Source organism: Alosa alosa, chromosome 11 (assembly GCF_017589495.1).
Source record: "Alosa alosa isolate M-15738 ecotype Scorff River chromosome 11, AALO_Geno_1.1, whole genome shotgun sequence".
Lineage (NCBI taxonomy): Eukaryota > Metazoa > Chordata > Actinopteri > Clupeiformes > Clupeidae > Alosa > Alosa alosa.
In genome coordinates this window covers 34,400,402-34,419,848 of record NC_063199.1, presented here as the reverse complement: position 1 = coordinate 34,419,848, position 19,447 = coordinate 34,400,402, and the positions used below count along the sequence as shown (strand labels likewise).

At 46.1% G+C, this 19,447-nt stretch overlaps 1 protein-coding gene across 1 annotated transcript in view; it reads right to left on the bottom strand.

Annotated features, from left to right (window-relative positions):
* Positions 1 to 1,656: 1,656 nt before the first annotated feature.
* Positions 1,657 to 19,447, bottom strand: part of LOC125302862 (calcium-independent phospholipase A2-gamma-like) — a 20,206-nt gene continuing 2,415 nt past the window's right edge. The window contains exons 3-9 of the mRNA XM_048256178.1: positions 17,613 to 17,764; positions 17,389 to 17,483; positions 15,723 to 15,894; positions 15,367 to 15,424; positions 14,971 to 15,165; positions 5,157 to 5,352; positions 1,657 to 3,544 (exon numbers count right to left, since the gene is read on the bottom strand). Of these exons, the coding sequence (XP_048112135.1) occupies positions 3,273 to 3,544; positions 5,157 to 5,352; positions 14,971 to 15,165; positions 15,367 to 15,424; positions 15,723 to 15,894; positions 17,389 to 17,483; positions 17,613 to 17,764 (1,140 nt within the window). The 3' untranslated portion in view covers positions 1,657 to 3,272. The remainder of the gene's footprint in view (positions 3,545 to 5,156; positions 5,353 to 14,970; positions 15,166 to 15,366; positions 15,425 to 15,722; positions 15,895 to 17,388; positions 17,484 to 17,612; positions 17,765 to 19,447) is intronic.

Sequence of the window (19,447 nt, the reverse complement as noted above, 5' to 3'; positions counted from 1 at the left end):
CAAAGACATCAAGTCAGCAGTTATAGATCATTATGACAGTTTGTGTCAGTTTGCATCATAAAAATGCACAGCTGCCATACCTTTGGCAAACTCTAAATCTCCCTAATATGGGCCCTTTTCCACATACAGCATACGCTCTGAAAACACAGCCACATAACACCACTAATACTACACTATTAGTGCTGCAACAACCATTTTCTGACATTACACTGACTACTGATGCATATGCAATAGCTAAATTGTTTCCCCATGAATGGTATTACATAGCTACTTATTATGAATGCTAATGTTTCACTGCCCATTTCAGAGCTTTCATAGAGTGACATCAGCATCAGTTCACCTGAATCAAGACAATACAGACCCCTCGTGTCAGCATCTGGGCATCTACGCCGGAGTGTTTATCTGAGGTTGTCAGGGTGACACAGGAGTGAACATTCTCACTCATCCTTCCTCACCTGTAGGGCAACGGTAAAGAGTTCCATTGTTTTGGTCTACAGTTGTCTCCTTTAAAGAGAACCCTGAGCCAGTGTTAAGAATGAAAGAATGTGGCCTTCTGGGATGCAGACAGCATTTCCCAAATCTGTCAGAGTGTGCCGTCTGTCATAAAACAGCTAGCATTGCCTCCGGTGAAGCAGTGAGACTTCACGTTTCATTTATCAGTCACATGCTGACACTCACACACAACACACACAAAACACACACACAGTGAGGTCATGATTTCCACTGGTAAAATATGAAGTGCTGTCTAAGCACTGTCAAATAATCCAAACATTATTTAGTCTGGGCAGGAAATAGCTTTGCAATCATTTTTGTCCTAACAGCAAAGCTTTCCCTTTGATTCCCTTTTTTCTGTGAAAGCCTCTAGAAAGTGCCCCCTCCCCATATAATCTCACTGTGAAAGCCTCTAGAAAGTGCCCCCTCCCCATATAATCTCATTTGTAAAGGACCCGACAGAGATGGAACAGACCGCTGGGATTCAGCTTTGAAACATGAGAATTGATAAAGTGAGCAGGAAAACAATAACTGACGGTGTTAAATCTGGACCCTTTCAGGAGAGTTCCATTTTCAGCATCATAGTTGGCCCCACAAGACTTCCGTTTTAACATTCCATATGTTATGGACCCTTTCAAGAGAGTTCCATTTTCAGCATCATAGCTGGCCCCACAAGACTTCCTTTTTAACATTCCATATGTTATGGACCCTTTCAAGAGAGTTCCATTATCAGCATCATAGCTGGCCCCACAAGACTTCCGTTTTAACATTCCATATGTTCTCTTGCACTCCATATGTTATATGTTACACTCCATATGTTATCTATAATGCAGAGGAAGTCGATTGGGAACCAAATAGAACGTTCAAGCATTGTTTTTGTTTGTTTGTTTGTTTTTGTTTAAAGGGTCTATAATGTACATGTGAACAATGGGGGTTGCAATTACTGGTGCAATAAAACAGATATCAAAGGCAGTGAATCAAAGGTAAAATTTTAATGGATACACTCTTCACATGGCAGGTTGAAGGGCATGGAAAATCAATCTGGCTGGCAAACTAAAAACAAACTTTTAATGATTATCACCACCGTATTGCTTTCAGTCCAACAAGACATGACTAGAAGCACATCAGAATAAGAACTTTGTGCTTCCTTATTAAAACACCAACCTGTGCAGCATTTCCCTTTTTTCTTTCTCCATGAAAGTCTGAGTAGCTACAGTCCCTGACAGTTCTTAAAACCAAAAACCAATAGGTAGCAGCGTATACCCCAGTCAAAGCTCAGAGGCTTGTGGACACACAAAGACGCACTTCACGACTGGGTGAGGTTGAGAATCTGGGCACAAGAGGTCACTGGATAAAAGTGCTTGCTTAATGTTCCCTAAGAGTTATCTACAGTGAATTCTCTATTCAAATGTATTGCACCCAAAACCAAAACTGTATAGTCAGGAAAGCACTAACTTTTGCTATTCAGAAATCTAGACTACTAGAAGCACTAACAATAAATATCTGCAAATGATCACAACTTGGTTTTGAAACTATTATTTCTATGATTAATGCAGTCAATGAACACGACGGACACTAATAATGGAGTCAGTGCATCATGCCTTCTCTCTATAGAAATCTCCAATACTGTGGGTGGACACAGCAATCCCTGTTATAGCCGATCCTTGTTCAATCTTATCTGAACTGCGCAAATCTAAAACCACATAAAGCAAATATAGCAATGGGTCAACTCAGAGCTCTTATCACGGCATGCCACCTACACTTCTATTTCTTCTGCTAAAAGAAACGCATGCACATATTGCATGTGAAAATTGTTTGAGCGGTTAAATCTCTTCCACTTTGACAGTGTATCGTATCAGATCATTAATTTATTTAGCAAACATAAAGTGGAATTAATCACGTTGAAATGAGTGAACTGTAAGCACAGCATTCCATCATCTTTGGTTGAGCCCAAGGATTTAGGAGACAAGTCAAGTCCACACATTACATGCATCCTCAGACGCAATCAAGTAAAATCATGTCCTCCTGACGACCTTCCTTTAACTTTAAATCGTGTCGATAAAACTGACAGTGTTCAAGTAAATATTTGACGCATCATCATCTAAAACAACCATCTGCAGCTAGTCCTATTCTCCCACTCTAAAATCAAACAATGAATAAATATGGGCCGAGGTGATCGTGGTTGTGGTTGTGTACTTCAAATAAGAATGCTTTAAAAAAATAAGTGCTTACTTGGCACTTCTCTTGACAGTACCTCGATACAGTTCAGTTGTTAACGCCACATCTATGTGCAGTTCAAGGAGCACCTCAGTGGAACATGTGCAGCCAGTAAAGCTGCTGCAGCATCCTCTTCTGCAGCTGCCTTTGAAATTCAAGTCCATCCATATCTGCAGCAAACCCTCTCCCCCTCTCCCCTGCCCCCCCCTCCCCCAAGTGGGATCGTAGTACTCGGACACTGTAATGAGGACGCCACAGCTGCTCAGGTTCAATTAGCTAGCAACTCGCTCGAGTTGAAATAATGAACACATAAATACACTACCTGCTAAGGTAAAGATAGCTTTGCACTGCACCGCTAAGAGTCTTTGTAGTGGGTCCGGGAGACCCATCTTTAGCTCAGTGCAGTGTAGCCAACATAAAGATGGCATGCGTTACATCCTGTTAATGCTAGATTTCAGCTTAGACTATGGGGACTGTGTAGTGTGTGTGTTATCATGCTCAGTGAGGGGCTATTATGGCTGGAGGTGGTGGTTGAGGTGGGGTAAAACAATCCAGAGAAGGTTCTAGAGTCTAGAGAAGGGCACGTGGTCGTACATGTCCACCTTGAGCTTGGCCCAGTCGGCGAGGCGCTGCGCGGGACTCTTGTCCCGCGTGAGGAAGCGGGCGGCCTTGCGGAGCTTCTCCTCGTTGCGCTCCAGGTAGCGCAGGCCCTCGGCTTGCAGCAGGCTCAGCTTCTCCTGCCGGCTCTCGTCCAGGCTGATCTCCTCAGGCATGTGCGGGTTGAAGCGGAAGTAGGTGTTGGCCGGAAGCAGCTCGTCCAGCATGGTGTGCACCTCTGGGACGAGAGAGACAGCAGAGGGTTAGCATGGTGTGCACCTCTAGGACGAGAGAGACAGCAGAGGTTGTGGGAAATCATGTGGGGTTCACAAGCTTCAAGCTGTTTAAAACTTTACTGATGATTTACTTAGATAAGCCCATCTAGCCCAGCTGTCCAAACACAGGCGTTCATGCTGCGTTTCTCCATTTAGCTAACTGCTACATTTCAGAGCAACAGGCAAAAGCAGTTATACTGCACCACAGGCACATACATAGCAAATAAACAAATCACACAAATTAGTGACATTTCCAGAGTGCTTTTAACACTCAGCCCTCGGCGTTAAACTATTCAGCTATAATCAAACTAAATCTCCTCGCAGTATAATTAAGCAAATTACATAAACACTTTGACAAGTACATTTTAATGGTATCAAATTGAAAACAAATTGAAAATCCAAAGACCTAAATGCTTGTGTGTTTTCTTTTTGGGTCATTTTTTTTTTTTCAATCAAGCATTCAAGTGAAGAGACACACACACACACACACACACACACACACACACACACACACACACAGACAGACAGACACACACAGTGATATTTCAGACCACACAGAGAGCACGGAGTGTCTCCAGCGCTGCATGAAGTGGCGTCTGAGCAGCACACACACACACACACAGACAGACAGACAGGCCAGAGGTGCTGCTGTTTGTGGCCCATGAACTGAGACCGGCCACCAGCAGGCCCAGGCCCCTCACCTGCTCTCCCCTTACATCTAGGGTCACCGATCCAATCACGGCACGGTCATCCGTGGCAGAGCGGTGACCACGCTGCCTCCTCGGGAAATCTTCTGCCTAATCACGCACTAAATGACCCTCGACAGCAAGAAATCCACTTCACTTGCTAAAGAGCCCCGAGCCAGCGACGCTTGCTGCATCGTATGTCCAGTAATTGCTCCTTGATTACAACCTGCCTTATAGCCTTTTCATCTTGAAACATACACGGATTAGTTCCATGCGAACATCTTAAATCAACGTGTCGTGACTGAGCTCTGCTACAAGAGTCAGGGATGTGAGGAGTGTACACGCGAGAGGCTGTGGGCTGGGTCTATGAGCTGGGTCTGTGGGCTCTGTGAGCTGGGTCTGTGGGCTCTGTGAGCTGGGTCTGTGGGTGTTGCTGGGTCTGTGGGACAGTGAGAGACTGCAACCTCCTTCCTCCACTGTGAGCTGGGTCTGTGGGAGATGGACACAGTGACAGGAGAGCCAACCTCAATCTCCTGTGTGGTCTCAACTGAGAGAGATGGATATGTGAGAGAGCCTCTGAGAGAGAGAGCTGTGTGGAGAGAGAGAGAGAGAGAGACAGAGAGAGAGACAGAGACAGAGGGGGACTTCTGCAGAGATGGAGAGGGAAAGAGGGAGGCCAAATCCGGGTGTTAAGCTGCGATTTATAAATAACTCCTGTGATTACGCAGCGGGGGAGCAGTTTAATCCCAAACTCAGGAAGTCCGAGCCGAAGGCACACACACAGACACATAGACACAAACACGCACACAACTGGGTCAAACTTTCCTCGGCTGTTTTTCAGCTGCGGTGCAAGGACGTCTCTAGCCCGGTGTTGTTTCTGCTCACCCACCTTCAGTGTCGGTGGCGCTGCTGATGATGTTGGTGAGCTTGGTCTTGAGGCTGGTGTGGGTGGCGTTGTTCTTGCCCACCGTCTCGAAGCGCCCGGTGCCCAGGGAGACGACGCACTGCAGCGGGGTCTTGGGCCAGAGGCATCTGCACTCATGGATGGCCAGGGCGGTGGGGTTGTTGATCAGCAGCCCTCCATCCTGCTCAGAGAAAGGAAGGAAGGAAGCTACGCTTAACTCCGAGTACAGCAAAGGCCTTTCCCTCTCAGCAGTTTATATGGACGACAAGCCGCTGGAGACCATAAACAAGCTGCGGTGGAATGTCACTTTTTGTTTTGTTTTTACAAAATTGCTCAACATTTCAAAATACTGTGGTTGAGCAAAACATTCTGGTGTCTCCAGAAGAAGCTAACTCTATTTAGTCTGTCCCAGGAGCCGCCCGTATGGCATACTCGCGTCGCTTCACGCTTGATTTTGCATTGATGCTTCATGTCTTGCCCTCAGCAGTGCCCTAAAGTAAACAGTGCTAAAACCCAACAGCGGCCGGGATGCTAAAACCCAACAGCGGCGGGATGCTAAAACCCAACAGCGGCCGGGATCCAACAACGGCCGGGATGCTAAACCCAAAAGCCGGGATCCAACAGCGGCGGGATGCTAAAACCCAACAGCGGGATCCAACAACGGCGGGATGCTAAAACCAACAGCGGCCGGGGATCCAACAACGGCCGGGATGCTAAAACCCAACAGCGGCCGGGATCCAACAACGGCCGGGATGCTAAAACCCAACAGCGGCCGGGATGCTAAAACCCAACAGCGGCCGGGATGCTAAAACCCAACAGCGGCCGGGATGCTAAAACCCAACAGCGGCCGGGATCCAACAACGGCCGGGATGCTAAAACCCAACAGCGGCCGGGATGCTAAAACCCAACAGCGGCCGGGATGTGGTGTTATTCTGCTGTGAATCCAGCACTGATGAAAGGAACTCTAATGTGGCGCTGTGCTCGTGTACCAACACTTCACTGTGAGGCCGCATTAGACATGAAGCGCTCCAGAGGCACCATGAGAGCGACCTCAAAGACAACCCCCCCGCTACAGAGGCAGGGCAAAGATGCAGACGGCATTAAGGCAAGAGATAGAGGGGAGAAAAGGTGATGAAGACAAGCTAGAAAACAAAAGAGAGCAAGAACGGGCGAGAGCGAGACAGAGAGAGAGAGAGAGAGAGACGAGCAGACAGAGAGATGCCTTAAGGGGTTCCTGGCCCCATCTTTTTCTCTCCCTGCTCAAGCATTACTGAGGTATAATGAGAGAGGCCCTATGCGCAGATCGATGTGCGGCTGGTGAGCTCAGCTGCAGGTCTCCACGCAGCGGGCCACACACACACACACACACACACACACACACACACACACACACGGCCAGGGACTCATCATGCTGGAGGAACGTCTGGCCTGAGAAATGGAGTCTCCGCCTCAAGGCTCTCATGGTGGAAGGGTGGAGAGGGGAAAAACGAGGGAGAATTGAAAACGATGGGGCAGGGGAGGCAATCACATTAATGACCCCCCACGCCCGATGGCATCGGAGCCCAAATGAATTTGGCTCTAAAGAACAGGCCCCCTCTCAATTTCATCCCCATCTTGGGCTAAAGATGGGGCATGTGGTTTCCAAATCCTCAGAGATGAGACCCAGCCCAGATAAGAGAGCCACACCACCACTTTCCCTGCCTGTTGCCTTTACACAGACATTGGGAGGTGGTGGTCATGGATACATGGTATTGCACAATGACTACTAAGGTGGAGGAAAAAGTGTAACTGTACAAATATAATCCAACAATAGATTTATCCACTTATTTCAGATTTAATCCTAATCACCATCTCAATTAAGCCTCTTACGGAGTTCTCTTTCTAATAAGACACAGAAGCATGCAGCTACTGACAAAATAAAAAACATTTTGTTGAGTGCTGAGCTCTTTTAAGCGACACAGCAATTGCTCTCCATTTTGTGTGAATTATTCAACACAGATCCCAATCATTTTAATGGAGACAGCGGTCTTGTGCAGAAAGCCTCCGACATAGCACTCAGTCATTAGGACTCCAGCCTGCAGAAAAGTCAGAGACTGCAGCATCACTCCGGAGGCAGCGGGTTGGTGAGGTGACGCCTGTGTCGCCGTGCTTCTGTGACTCTCCTGCCCGTCTGAGCCGTGTAGCGGTGGCGGTGATTCGCCAGATGGACCGCGGCTTGGTACGCCAGCTAATGGGGAATCATGGGAGAGGAGGGCACCTGGAGCGGGAGACCTCCTCCGCCTGAATGACAAGCAGTCAGCGCTTCTCTCATCCCTCTCCTGAACAGTCACTCTGTGGCCTCAGCTTTGGGCTATTTAAGGCCAATTTTGAGCCAAACCCTGACGGAAATGCAGGCAGCAGAGTCAATGTCCTCTTCATGAGGAGGCAGAAAGGTGGCTTGTTGACAGGAGAGCACCTATACCTGACTTTCCCAGCTCTTTAAGAAAAACTCAGAGCCTCAGACAACTGCACACGAGGCAAATGAGAGAGCTTGAAAAAACTCGACGTGACTAAAGTCTTAATGTTTAATGGCTGCTTGTCTACAAGCAGCACGTTCATTGAGATCAATTGCTCATTTGAGGAGGTCATTTCTCAACAGCTGCAAGATTCAAACGCGCCTCTGTGAGAGACACACAGATGAAGAATGCAAGTAAACAAGAAAGACAGAGCGTCTGAGAGTTTACTCAATGACTTTTTGATAGAGCCATCTCATAACAATGTGGCCCTTGGCTCTCTTTTTGGGCACATTTGTATCTTGCCTTAAGGGATCTATAACTGGACAGCAGCCACTTCCTTTGCAGGAGGGGCTGATCTTCTCAGACTACGGCACATTTGGATGGAGGTGGCAGAGTTTAGGGGGTGAGGGTCAACTTTGAAACAATGATCTACTTAGGGTAATCTGCACAAGTGTTTGCCACACACAAACCCCAACCTAAGCTGCCCATCAAACTCTCAGCATGACGCAGGCCATAGGTGGTTTCCTTCCAAGAGGATTTGCAGTCCTAATGCCACTCTCACTTAAATGGTTGAGCTGCACAGCCAAAAACTCTGTACACTTGCGGATCAGCATGCCTGAAGACATGTTAGCAAACCCTACTGAGGCACACTGTCACCACCCCTCCCCACAGCTTGAGGCAAGTATGAGCCTTTGATACATAGCGTCAGAGCCACTGCTATTTAGTGATTAAAAAATAGGGCAGTAAAAGAAAACCAGTGTGTTTATCCTCCACCTTCCTGCTTGGACTAATTGCTGAAATAGACAGATCCTTGGCCTACCCCTTAGGCACTTACCAATGGTTCCATAATCAGCCTCTTTAATTTCCTCTGGTCTCACTAAAGCGAGATCTCAATTAATTAGGCTGTTCCACACTACACCTGTGGGACCTGGCTCCAGCAGGAAGCTTCAGTCATTAGGATATATGCTATGATCACAATGATCCATCCTACACGCTTCAAGACTTTGTGTTTAAACTAGTGTGGTTAGAGATGTCTCCGCTGGTAATTCATAAGAATTCAAAATAGACTTGTTTTAAAGTAAAAAGTCTATAGACAATAGAACAAAGTCAATGCATCTATATTTGCAGGAGCATGTTCCAGGAAAATTTAGCAATCCAGTCAACCCTGAAAAGATTCAAGGGGCGAAAATGTGGCTTCGTTGACAGAGAAGGAAAAGCGTGTGATGTCATCACTGTGGCTGGTTGTCACTAATGAAAGCCATTTCATGGCTCAGGGTACATAATCGGCAGCAAACCCTGATAGCCAGCCAAGCCTGGAAGTGAGGAGAGCGCCTCTTCAACCCCTCTCTCCCGCTCCCTATCGGCCCCCTCCCCCCACACCATGTGTACAGAGAGGCCTCTTTGAGGTCTGGGGAAAAGGGCTTTGAGGAGGACCAATTACAGCACAAAGGACAGAGGTCTTCTCAAACCCACACCAGCGCCACTGCCCGACTCAAACTGTATAAACTGAGCCTCCGTTAGCAATTAGTGCCCAACCTTTCCCTTCTCTCTTCATGCCTTTGGACTGAGCTTGGCAAGGAAAGGTTCGCCTATTGCCATGGTTTACAAAATGCTGAATGACCATTCCCAGGATCAGCTTTATATAATACAGCGATAATAGGATGTTTCTGCACAAAATAAAGCCATTGTTTGGGAACTTGAATTGGCTTGGCATGAATTTGTAAACACAAGGTTGAACCGCTTCCTAAGAACCAGACTTGAATTTCCCCTGGGGATCAATAAAGTATCTATCTATCTGACTGAACCTCATCAACCAAAATGCTAACATTCTGAGATGACAAGCTGGCTCCCTCCGAGAGCCAGCACAGATCTGATGAAGCAGAGCCTCCTAAACACATTCCTAGCAATCAACCCAAAGCTGTTTCTTCCTAAATGCCTAAGTATGATGGACATCTCAGGCTCGCGCCTTCTCATGACCAGAGGTCTCCACGCCATATTATGTAATTACCCCGACGGCTTCTCCTTCATAACCTTTGACCCTGGTTGCCAAAGGCTCATAATGAGGTTCAAGTTGCCATTCCGGCCACAGAATGGAAGGGGGTCCCATCTGCCTGAGAGCCACAGACACTGCCCTCAGGCAGGAGAGGCAATGGCGGGCTGTGTTCTGGCCACCCTGGTGGGCTGTAGCACACAACATTAAAGCAGTGAATCATTCTTGGCTGTGTCGCCCAACTCGGATCAGGGAGGAAGCCCACAATCCCAGAGCCAGGAAATGCAGCTTTCCTTCAGACCTCAGCCACCAGTGCTGCCAAGCAACAGTCCAAGCAACACACATATCTGACTTTCTCCAACTTTTGACCATCTCTATAGAACTTTTTATTTATTATTTTAGATTTCTCCTCCATCTATCTACCCATGTCATTGATTGCCTAGCCTTTCTGCCCCCCCCACCCCCACCACACACACAAAAAAAACACACACACTTACATTATCACTGTCATCACCTCACATACATACAGCACACTGCTTGCTACAGTAAGCCTCCTCTACATACTTGCTGCACACTGTCCCCCCCTCCCTACAGCCACAGCACATTGTCTTCAGGATCTTCTCCAACACACATCCTCTACATACTTACAGCACACTGCCCCCACCTACAGTACACACTACACACACACACAGTCACTGTCCACTCCCCCTGCTCCACACACACACACATTTCCACTGTCATCACCACATACATCATACATACAGTTTTGCATAGTAAGTCCCTTCACCATACTTGCATACATCATACATACACAGCACATTGCTTCATCAGTAAGTCCCATCCCCACCATACTTACAGCACACTGACTCTTTCCTCCCCCAAATACACAGCACATTGTCTCCAACACACATATTGCACACTGCCCTCTCCCCACATACACAGCACACTATCCCATCTCCCCTGTCATCCCCCCAACACACACACCAAGACCCTTGGCAGTTGGGTTAGCCCCTTGAGCCGTGGATCTGCCCAAGGTTTCTTCCTTGGTAAGGGAGTTTTTCCTTGCCCCTGTTGCCCCTGGGTGCTCTTGTTGGTGCCCCCCCCAATCCCAATCCTCCCCCACCTTTCTTATGCAGCCCTTGCCACTTAATCTACTAAACCCCTCTTCTACTGCACTTTTTACCCCCCCCCCCCATAAATGCACAAATAGGCTGACACCAGACATAATGTCACTGCATTTCTTACTTCCAGTAACTATATGCATGTGACAATAAACTTCCTTGTATCCTTGTCCATTCATCACTCATCACTTTCCAAGGAGAGCAGTATTTTAGAGGGAACATGACTTCCCATTTGCACCGTTTAGAGCTATTGCTCTGTGTAGTAGAAAACAACCAAACAAACCATCTGGCACATCTCTACCAGTGGAAGACAGGAGATGATGCTGAGAGGCTCAACGAGCAGTCAAAGTGGGAGCTCATTTGAGTGTTTGGTGTCTCAGTATTGCTCATAGTGCAACATCACCACAGTGTCAAAGTAGCTGCTCTGTTCATACAGAAACAAAAATCTTAATTCTGGCCAAAACATATTTTAAAGGAAAATCTGGACCAAGGATGTAATGATGATGATAATAATAATAATAATAATAATAATAATAATAATAATAATAATAATTACATCTTATTTGTTATAGCGCTTTTCAAAGCACCCAAGGTCACAAGGTAGGTAATATGCACCTTCATATGAAGGGTGTGAAGTGCTACGCAGATGAACTGTAGATGCCAGCTCGTGACCTTGCAGATGGCCCAAGATTAGGGCTGGGACAACGCGTCGACGTAATCGATGACGTTGACGCAAAATATGCGCGTCGATTCGTTAAGCATAATGTGTGCCGCTAAATATTTTTAATTTTACACCTTCAGTGTAATCTGTGGCTGGGGGCCACGAAATCATTGAGCTGTGCTTTTCACGCATGAAGCCTTTCCTTGCCCCGGCCACTCTCTCTTGTAAGAGCCCGCTGCCCCTCCTCTGCATGTGCATTTAACAAAATATTCACGATTGTTGTTGCCACATAGAAGCATGGCATAGAACACGGCAGGCTAAATTGCTATTAAATCCGCTTAGCATCGTGACCATGCTGTGCAAATTTGTTCAAAACTGCTGCATTAAAGTTAACTCTACTTAGTTTGGTCTCCTCAATGTACTACGATGAGACCTTAGCAAAGTTATGCAATCAAGCAGCATCTCAAAGCTAACGTTAGAATACTGTTTGGATGTTGAGTTTAGCATGCTTACAGCTGTTTGTCAATTTCGTTATTCATGCAGGGCTCATTTTATTGACTCTGGCACTGAATGTTTGCAAAATCCAGATGTAAATGGAAAAGTGTTTTCCAATACTCAAAAGTGCTTGTCCCAAGAAGAAGTATGAACCGTTATTTGAACTAACTACGTTATGAATTGCATCCACACATCAGCAGCGTTTTAACTGTGTTAATGTTAATTGCAAGGATTCCTTCACAAACTTCACTCTGTGTCTTAAAAAGTGACAGGCACTCAATTAGACCTACAGTATACACTACTGAACTGAACTGAATGCTACCTCTGACTAAGAATGCATTACTTTGCACTTGTATAGTCTTTATTTTGGAATCTTAAGAGCAATAAACATATATTCCAATGTTAAGGAATTTGTGTTTTTTTCATTCAGATATGTAAATCAACATGTATAAGTTGCTATTAGTCAATTAATGGGGAGATAATCAAATCGAAATCGAATCGGACTGAAAAAATGAATCATTAGATTAATCGATGCATCGAAAAAATATTCGCTAGATTAATCGTTTAAAAAATAATCGTTTATCCCAGCCCTACCCAAGATGGACACCTACTTGTACATATAACCTGTCCAATAACAAACAACACAACAGCTTTCGTAATTTGGCACTCCTCAGACTGCTGCTCAAGTAATAAGAGGCTGCCACCACATATTATGTGTGTGATGAGCAGTAGTAAGCCTGGCGGTGCACTACAACCTGACATCATTCATTCGCCACTCAAGAGCGAGGGCACAGTAACGTCCCGATTCCTTCGGGTTGCCTTGGCAGGGCTCCATGGCAACCATTGAAATCCCGGCTTCTCCATGCGGCCCTGGCAGGAGCACAGTGCTTCACTTCCTCCAACCGCTGGTCATTCAGCATGGGCACTGGCGAGTGACTCGATTTATAATTCTAAATCACAACTTGTGAGCCACTGAATGGACGTGGGCTTTTTCAAGGGGACGCTGAACAATTACTGTGAAAAAAGATGTTGAAAGAGATTGTTCAAAAAGTGTCACTCCACTGCACCATGGCCCATCCTTACTTACTCAACAGAATAGGTTCAACTTCGCATTTATTAGACGCAGATGTTGAAAACAAGCTTTTTACACTGGACACAAAGGGGCCTTTATAGAGCACTAGATGGAAGCGGCGCACTCTGTAGGCGACGGTGGAAAAGGCCACGATGACTCCCTCCACAGAGAATCCTTACATCATCGAGCCGACGATATGGCTATGCTTGGCTGGACCAGTGCCATTTTTTCAGGGAAGAAAGCCTTAGGGACACTGGATGCTGAGGACATGGAGCCTTTGCTTGTAAAGGGAACTCGCTGTCTTTCATGGATGCGTACACCGCAGAGCTAAACGCCTGGGCGAGGTGGCGTGGGAAGAGGGGGGCACCCAACAGCCGGCTGACATGCCAGCCTGAACACCCTGAATAAGAGGAGAAGGACAGGGAGGGGGAGTCCAGCCTGGCAGAACAGACGACACGTGGGGCGGGGGTCCGGAGGATGGCCAGAGGGATTCCTGGGAACTGCTCTCCCAAGATGTCTGTGTGTCACTCTCCTTGTGTCTTGTTTGTGAATGAGACGACGGACAAACGAGAAACTCCTCACGTGAGATCATAGGATCTGAGGAGCTATAGCAACAGATTCAGGATAAACACTAGAGTTGCACAAAGTTCAGTCACTGTTTCACCATTTGGAAAACTGGCTGAATAGGGATTTACTGTGAAGATGTTTTGTGTGAGAGCTCCATTTCACCACAGCATGCTTCTCTGTTCAAAAGACATCATTTGTGACAAACTTCATCTCAACTCTGTTGTGTTCAAAATGTCACAAGCCCGATATGTCAATCATTTGCATCTCTCATGCATCTCTGGAAGAACTGACAAAGAGGCAGCAGAGACCTCTGGGAGATGATCCTCCCTCCACCCGGGAATCTCAGCATCAGCCATTCTCTTTCATTCCTCTAGAAGGAACTCCGGTATAGACAAGCATGCTGCTCCTCAATTAAAAGCACCGGCAAACAGCATCACATGCATACAGCATCCCCTCTTTGAAGTGCCACACTCTTCCTAGTCGCTGGAGGAGGGCGCAGCCGGTAATTAACACATCATTAAGCATGTCTGGGTAAAGACTCCTACAAGGAAGCCTGAGTGATAGCACATATAGGGTTCCTGTTCCTCAATGTCCAGTGGCGCAGTACAAACAAGCAAACAAACAAACATACAAACAAACAAAGCATTTCAGGCGGCGCAGCGGTGAGCACCAATCAAATCCGCCTGCAAAAAGCACTCAGACATGTTCCCGTCGCTGCCATTTCTCCATAATGAGCCGTTGTACTTCACTGCCGGTAAATAATCTGTGAGCTTCTATTGATCTGTAAAATGCATCGGAGTGGTAAGCTCCATCCTATTGGTTAATTAAGGCAAGGTGGATTATGTTGAGTGTTCCCCTCCATCCCTTCAACAGCAAGATAGCATCCTGACCATGCATGCTGACAGTAATCCTGGGCTCCATTACTTCCACCCTGCTGATGGGTTTAGTCATGTTCCAGTGATAACGACTCTTCAGAGTGAAAGCACGCGTCATGTGGAGAATCAGCAATTTCTCAAGGACTTCCATATGATGAAAATCATAAACCATTCACATGCGTTTTATTTTAAAACATAAATAATAATAATAATAACATTGAGCATTGTGAAAATACCACAAAACTGACAGTTTGCATGCAGACAGATTAAGTTCTCTGGAAGGGGCTACACAAATAATTTACCCAGCATGCATCGATGCTTACCATTCAGGTTTAATCACTCAAAAAGCTTCTCTCCCTCCCCTTCCCGCTTTACAGTGAGGATTAGATAGATAGATAGATAGATAGATAGATAGATAGATAGATAGATAGATAGATAGATACTTAATAGTATTAGGTGCCTACCTGATGTAGATCGCCACCCAGGCCAAACTCTTTACAGTGAGGATCAATTAGGTGCCTACCTGATGTAGATCTCCACCCAGGCCAAACTCCTGGAAGTAGCCCGGCGCGGCGGACGAGGCGCGGATAGCTTGCCACAGCTTGTACTGGCAGCCCCCTCGGTAGTGGGAGCGGACGCCTGGGGGCATGCTGTAGTTCCGGAACACATACGCCTTCAGGGGGGTCCCGCGATTAACCACAGTGCTCACTGCTGACAACTGGAGAAGGGACACAGCACAACACTGATCACTGAGAGTCTCAGGTCACACACACACACACACTTCCGTCTGAGAGCTTAGGGCTCCTTCTAATTATCAACCACGAGGATGTGTCTTAAGATGAAAGCAACAATCTTTGTTCTGCAAGATAAACAAAAACTAACTACAAACACAAATTCAGCTTCATAAATCAATTCTCACCTTTGGGCAGTCAGGGTTCCTTGCCGTTTCCACCATGAGATCCAAACCCAGTTTTTCTCTGTGAAAGGAACAGTGGGGATGCAATGTAGTAGTGGCAGCACGATCACATGTGAGAGAAGCGATTCAGACGATCATGATTAAATCTTATGCTATTGATTTAGTTATGTAGTGTTCTAAAAGAGTTCTTTTTAGTTACTGGGTTCTAAGGCTGGCTTGTTATTGATTTAGTTATGTAGTGTTCTAAAAGAGTTCTTTTTAGTTACTGGGTTCTAAGGCTGGCTTGTTATTGATTTAGTTATGTGGTGTTCTAAAAGAGTTCTTTTTAGTTACTGGGTTCTAAGGCTGGCTTGACTCACTTGAGGATGTTCTCCCAGATCTCACTGTCATAGAACGCATGACTCCAGACCATCTTCCCCGTTCCCACTATGACATTTTGTTTGAAGACATCAGAACCCAGCTTCCTGTAGAGTTCCTCACATTCGCTCAGTGGCATCTGAACCACAGCCAGCAAAAAGCCCAGGATAGCACCTAAGGACACGGATACACACACACACACACAATAATACAAACAATTATTGAGAAATCACCTTTACAGAGTAGCACTGGCAAATCTGCTTCCCCATTTGCCACCTGGTCAGTCGGCTGCAGGGATGAGAGCTCGAGGCTTAGGATGCAATAACAATGGGGACCATAATTGTCTCATGTACACACTGCAAGGACATTAATTATATTGCAATTCCCCCAATGGGTTTTTCATTGGCAAGAGGGATAAAGGCAACACATGAATCATCCATCACAGGCTGCCACTGCCTCACATGTCATGGCCGCCTGCCCCTGAATAGATTGCAGCAGACGACTAACTCGCCGCCATTATCTGCTTTCCCCCCCCTTTCCCCAGGTAGTTCTGCTATAAGGAATTACAAAGTCTATGAGGGGCATGTCCTGCTGCATTTCCAGATCAGATCCCCAAGAGATCTACATGTTATGTAGAGGGTGGTGGCAGGACCACTCACTGGGCAAGCAGCAGCCCAGCAGAGAGAGAAGAGAAGGGAGGGAGAGAGGGGGGGGGGGAGAGAGAGAGAGAGAGAAAGAGAAAGAGAGAGAGGGGGGGGGAAGAGAGAGAGAGAGGGAGAGAGAGAGGGGGTGAAGGAGAAAGAAAGAAAGAAAGAAAGAAAGAAAGAAAGAAAGGAGGATGGCCAGCATGATAAAAAAGAAAGAAAGGTAGCCATCATGATGATAGCGCTCAGACAGATGTGTCCCAGATGTACGCTCAATGCTCAACCACGAAGAAGATTACGCACAGTGTCCAGTTCTCTCAAAGGCTGCACTACAGACTTATGAAAAAGGGCAGGCCAACTGGTACAATACAAGGGCCAAATGATAGCTTCAGAAAAATAGCAGAAGTTATCTTCAATTCTGACAACCACTCATTTTCATCCCATCTTTGACAAGCAATTGCAGTTCACTTGAAGCAGAGGTGGTGATAAGAAAATACACAGTGCCCCCCAGTGGCGGAATAAAGCAGCGCCGCAAATGCCAAAAGATCATGGGGGAGTTGATCACTTTTAATTGAAATGATTTCCTGATTAAACTGATTCAGACAGAGGTAAGTTGAGAAGATGCATTTAAAACATATACTTGTAGAGCCTTTTAATTAAAGTCTGGAGAAACAAACGTAGACCAAATCTCCAAAATCTACATTTTTATAAACAAACCATGAATGTGTTCTGCTATCAGGACTGTGTAACATGGAATACTGAGCACTCACTCATCGTATTTAATGAAACAAAAACCCAAAAGTAAACGGGAAAAGCTTTAGTGGCTTTGGCACCCAAATGGCCACACGGCCCTGACAGCCCTGACAGCGTGCACACGACTAGAGATTAGGGTTTCCACTCAGTGCTGACTGACAGTGGCCTGAAATGGGGCACTGGGAGGAGGACTCATCTAAGGTCAGTGGAGAGTTCTTTTCCAGCATGTGTGTGTGTGTGTGTGTGTGTGTAACACATATGTGCAACATACCTGTGCTGACACCACAGATGTAATCAAACAGCTGGTAAATGGGTTTCCCTGTGAGGGCTTCCAGTCTGAGTAACGTCTGCAGGGCAATGAGCCCCCCTGGGGTAGTTAGACACACACACACACACAGATACAGACAATGAATGTGTAGAACAGGCCATAATCTTTTACAATTTCCAACTGCTGAGAGTCTACACCAAACACAAAACACAGTGCTGTGTGCCTACCTTGTGCCCCCGCCATCGATGGACAGCACGCGTATGCCCTGCCCCTTAACCGGGTCAATGTAGCCGACCAATGCCAGGGCCTGCCTGACGGAGGCCTGCAGGGCGGGGTCTGTGGCCTGACGGAGGCGGAGCAAGCACGGGATGGCCTTCTCCTGAAATTACAGCACCATCAACACTTTCAGCTCTCACACCAATGGGCACAAATTATATACTGGACACCAACCAAGAAGGTAGAATCAGAATGTAGAGAATGTAGAATCAAGAAGGTAGAATCAGAACAACAGAAACGGTATGATTAGGTCATCTTAAACTTTTCAAGTTCAGAATACACTTCAACAAAATATTCTGCCCACCTCTGCCATTATGGGTTGGCCTACGGTGTACTCTCCCCTATGCATAGGATACTGCATCATTTACCTGATGATATATGTGATGTAGGCTAGATGCCTATTGCACTATTCAGGATAGTGTGACATGTTTAAGCCATGTTATCTCTAAAGCCAAAGGCTAAATGTACAGAGGGCTGATGAAACATATGCATGCACCTGAGATAAGCGAGACCTGGTTTCTTAAAGAGACATTACATCTTAAGAGCCCTACAAAGCCCGGCACAAGATAAACATATTGACAGTAGGGCTTTGAGTGACCTCAGCTCATTCTACATGAAAAAATGCTTCTAAAAAAAGACTGTAATGACGTAGTCCAGAGCATATCTGTAAGCCTGTAATGACGTAGTCCAGAGCATGTCTGTAAGACTGTAATGACGTAGTCCAAAGCATATCTGTAAGCCTGTAATGACGTAGTCCAAAGCATATCTGTAAGCCTGTAATGACGTAGTCCAGAGCATATCTGTAAGACTGTAATGACGTAGTCCAGAGCATGTCTGTAAGCCTGTAATGACGTAGTCCAAAGCATGTCTGTAAGACTGTAATGACGTAGTCCAGAGCATATCTGTAAGACTGTAATGACGTAGTCCAAAGCATGTCTGTAAGACTGTAATGACGTAGTCCAGAGCATATCTGTAAGACTGTAATGACGTAGTCCAAGACTGTAATGACGTAGTCCAGAGCATATCTGTAAGACTGTAATGACGTAGTCCAAGACTGTAATGACGTAGTCCAGAGCATATCTGTAAGACTGTAATGACGTAGTCCAGAGCATATCTGTAAGACTGTAATGACGTAGTCCAAAGCATATCTGTAAGACTGTAATGACGTAGTCCAAAGCATATCTGTAAGACTGTAATGACGTAGTCCAAAGCATATCTGTAAGACTGTAATGACGTAGTCCAAAGCATATCTTTAAGACTGTAATGACGTAGTCCAAAGCATATCTGTAAGACTGTAATGACGTAGTCCAAAGCATATCTTTAAGACTGTAATGAAGCATATTCCCCCTCCATCACCCACACCCACGAGTCTTTCAGTGCATTGATATGCGCAAGTGGAAACCTGCATTTCTTCAGTTCACCAATAATCAAACTACTCTACACTCCTTTTTTATATTAAATTACAGGAGAAAATGATTATAAATTCAAGGTCAAAAGCAGCAATGTCACTTGAAAGAGAACAAAGGCCACTCAACAGTGCAGCCATGCAGATAAGGGCCTTGTCACTTCTGTTCCCACAGCACACCACACCAGTATAAATAGAACATTAGCACGCAGTCCCACTCTTCCCAGCACAACAATGCTTTACAACACTGGCCAAGTTTAACAATAGTGCCAAGCAATGTGTTCCACGGTCACGTTTCCTGATAAAATGGTCTTTCCGGAGAGAATGACCAGTGTGACAAGTTTGACATAACACATCACGGTGTGGTGCTACTGTCTGGGG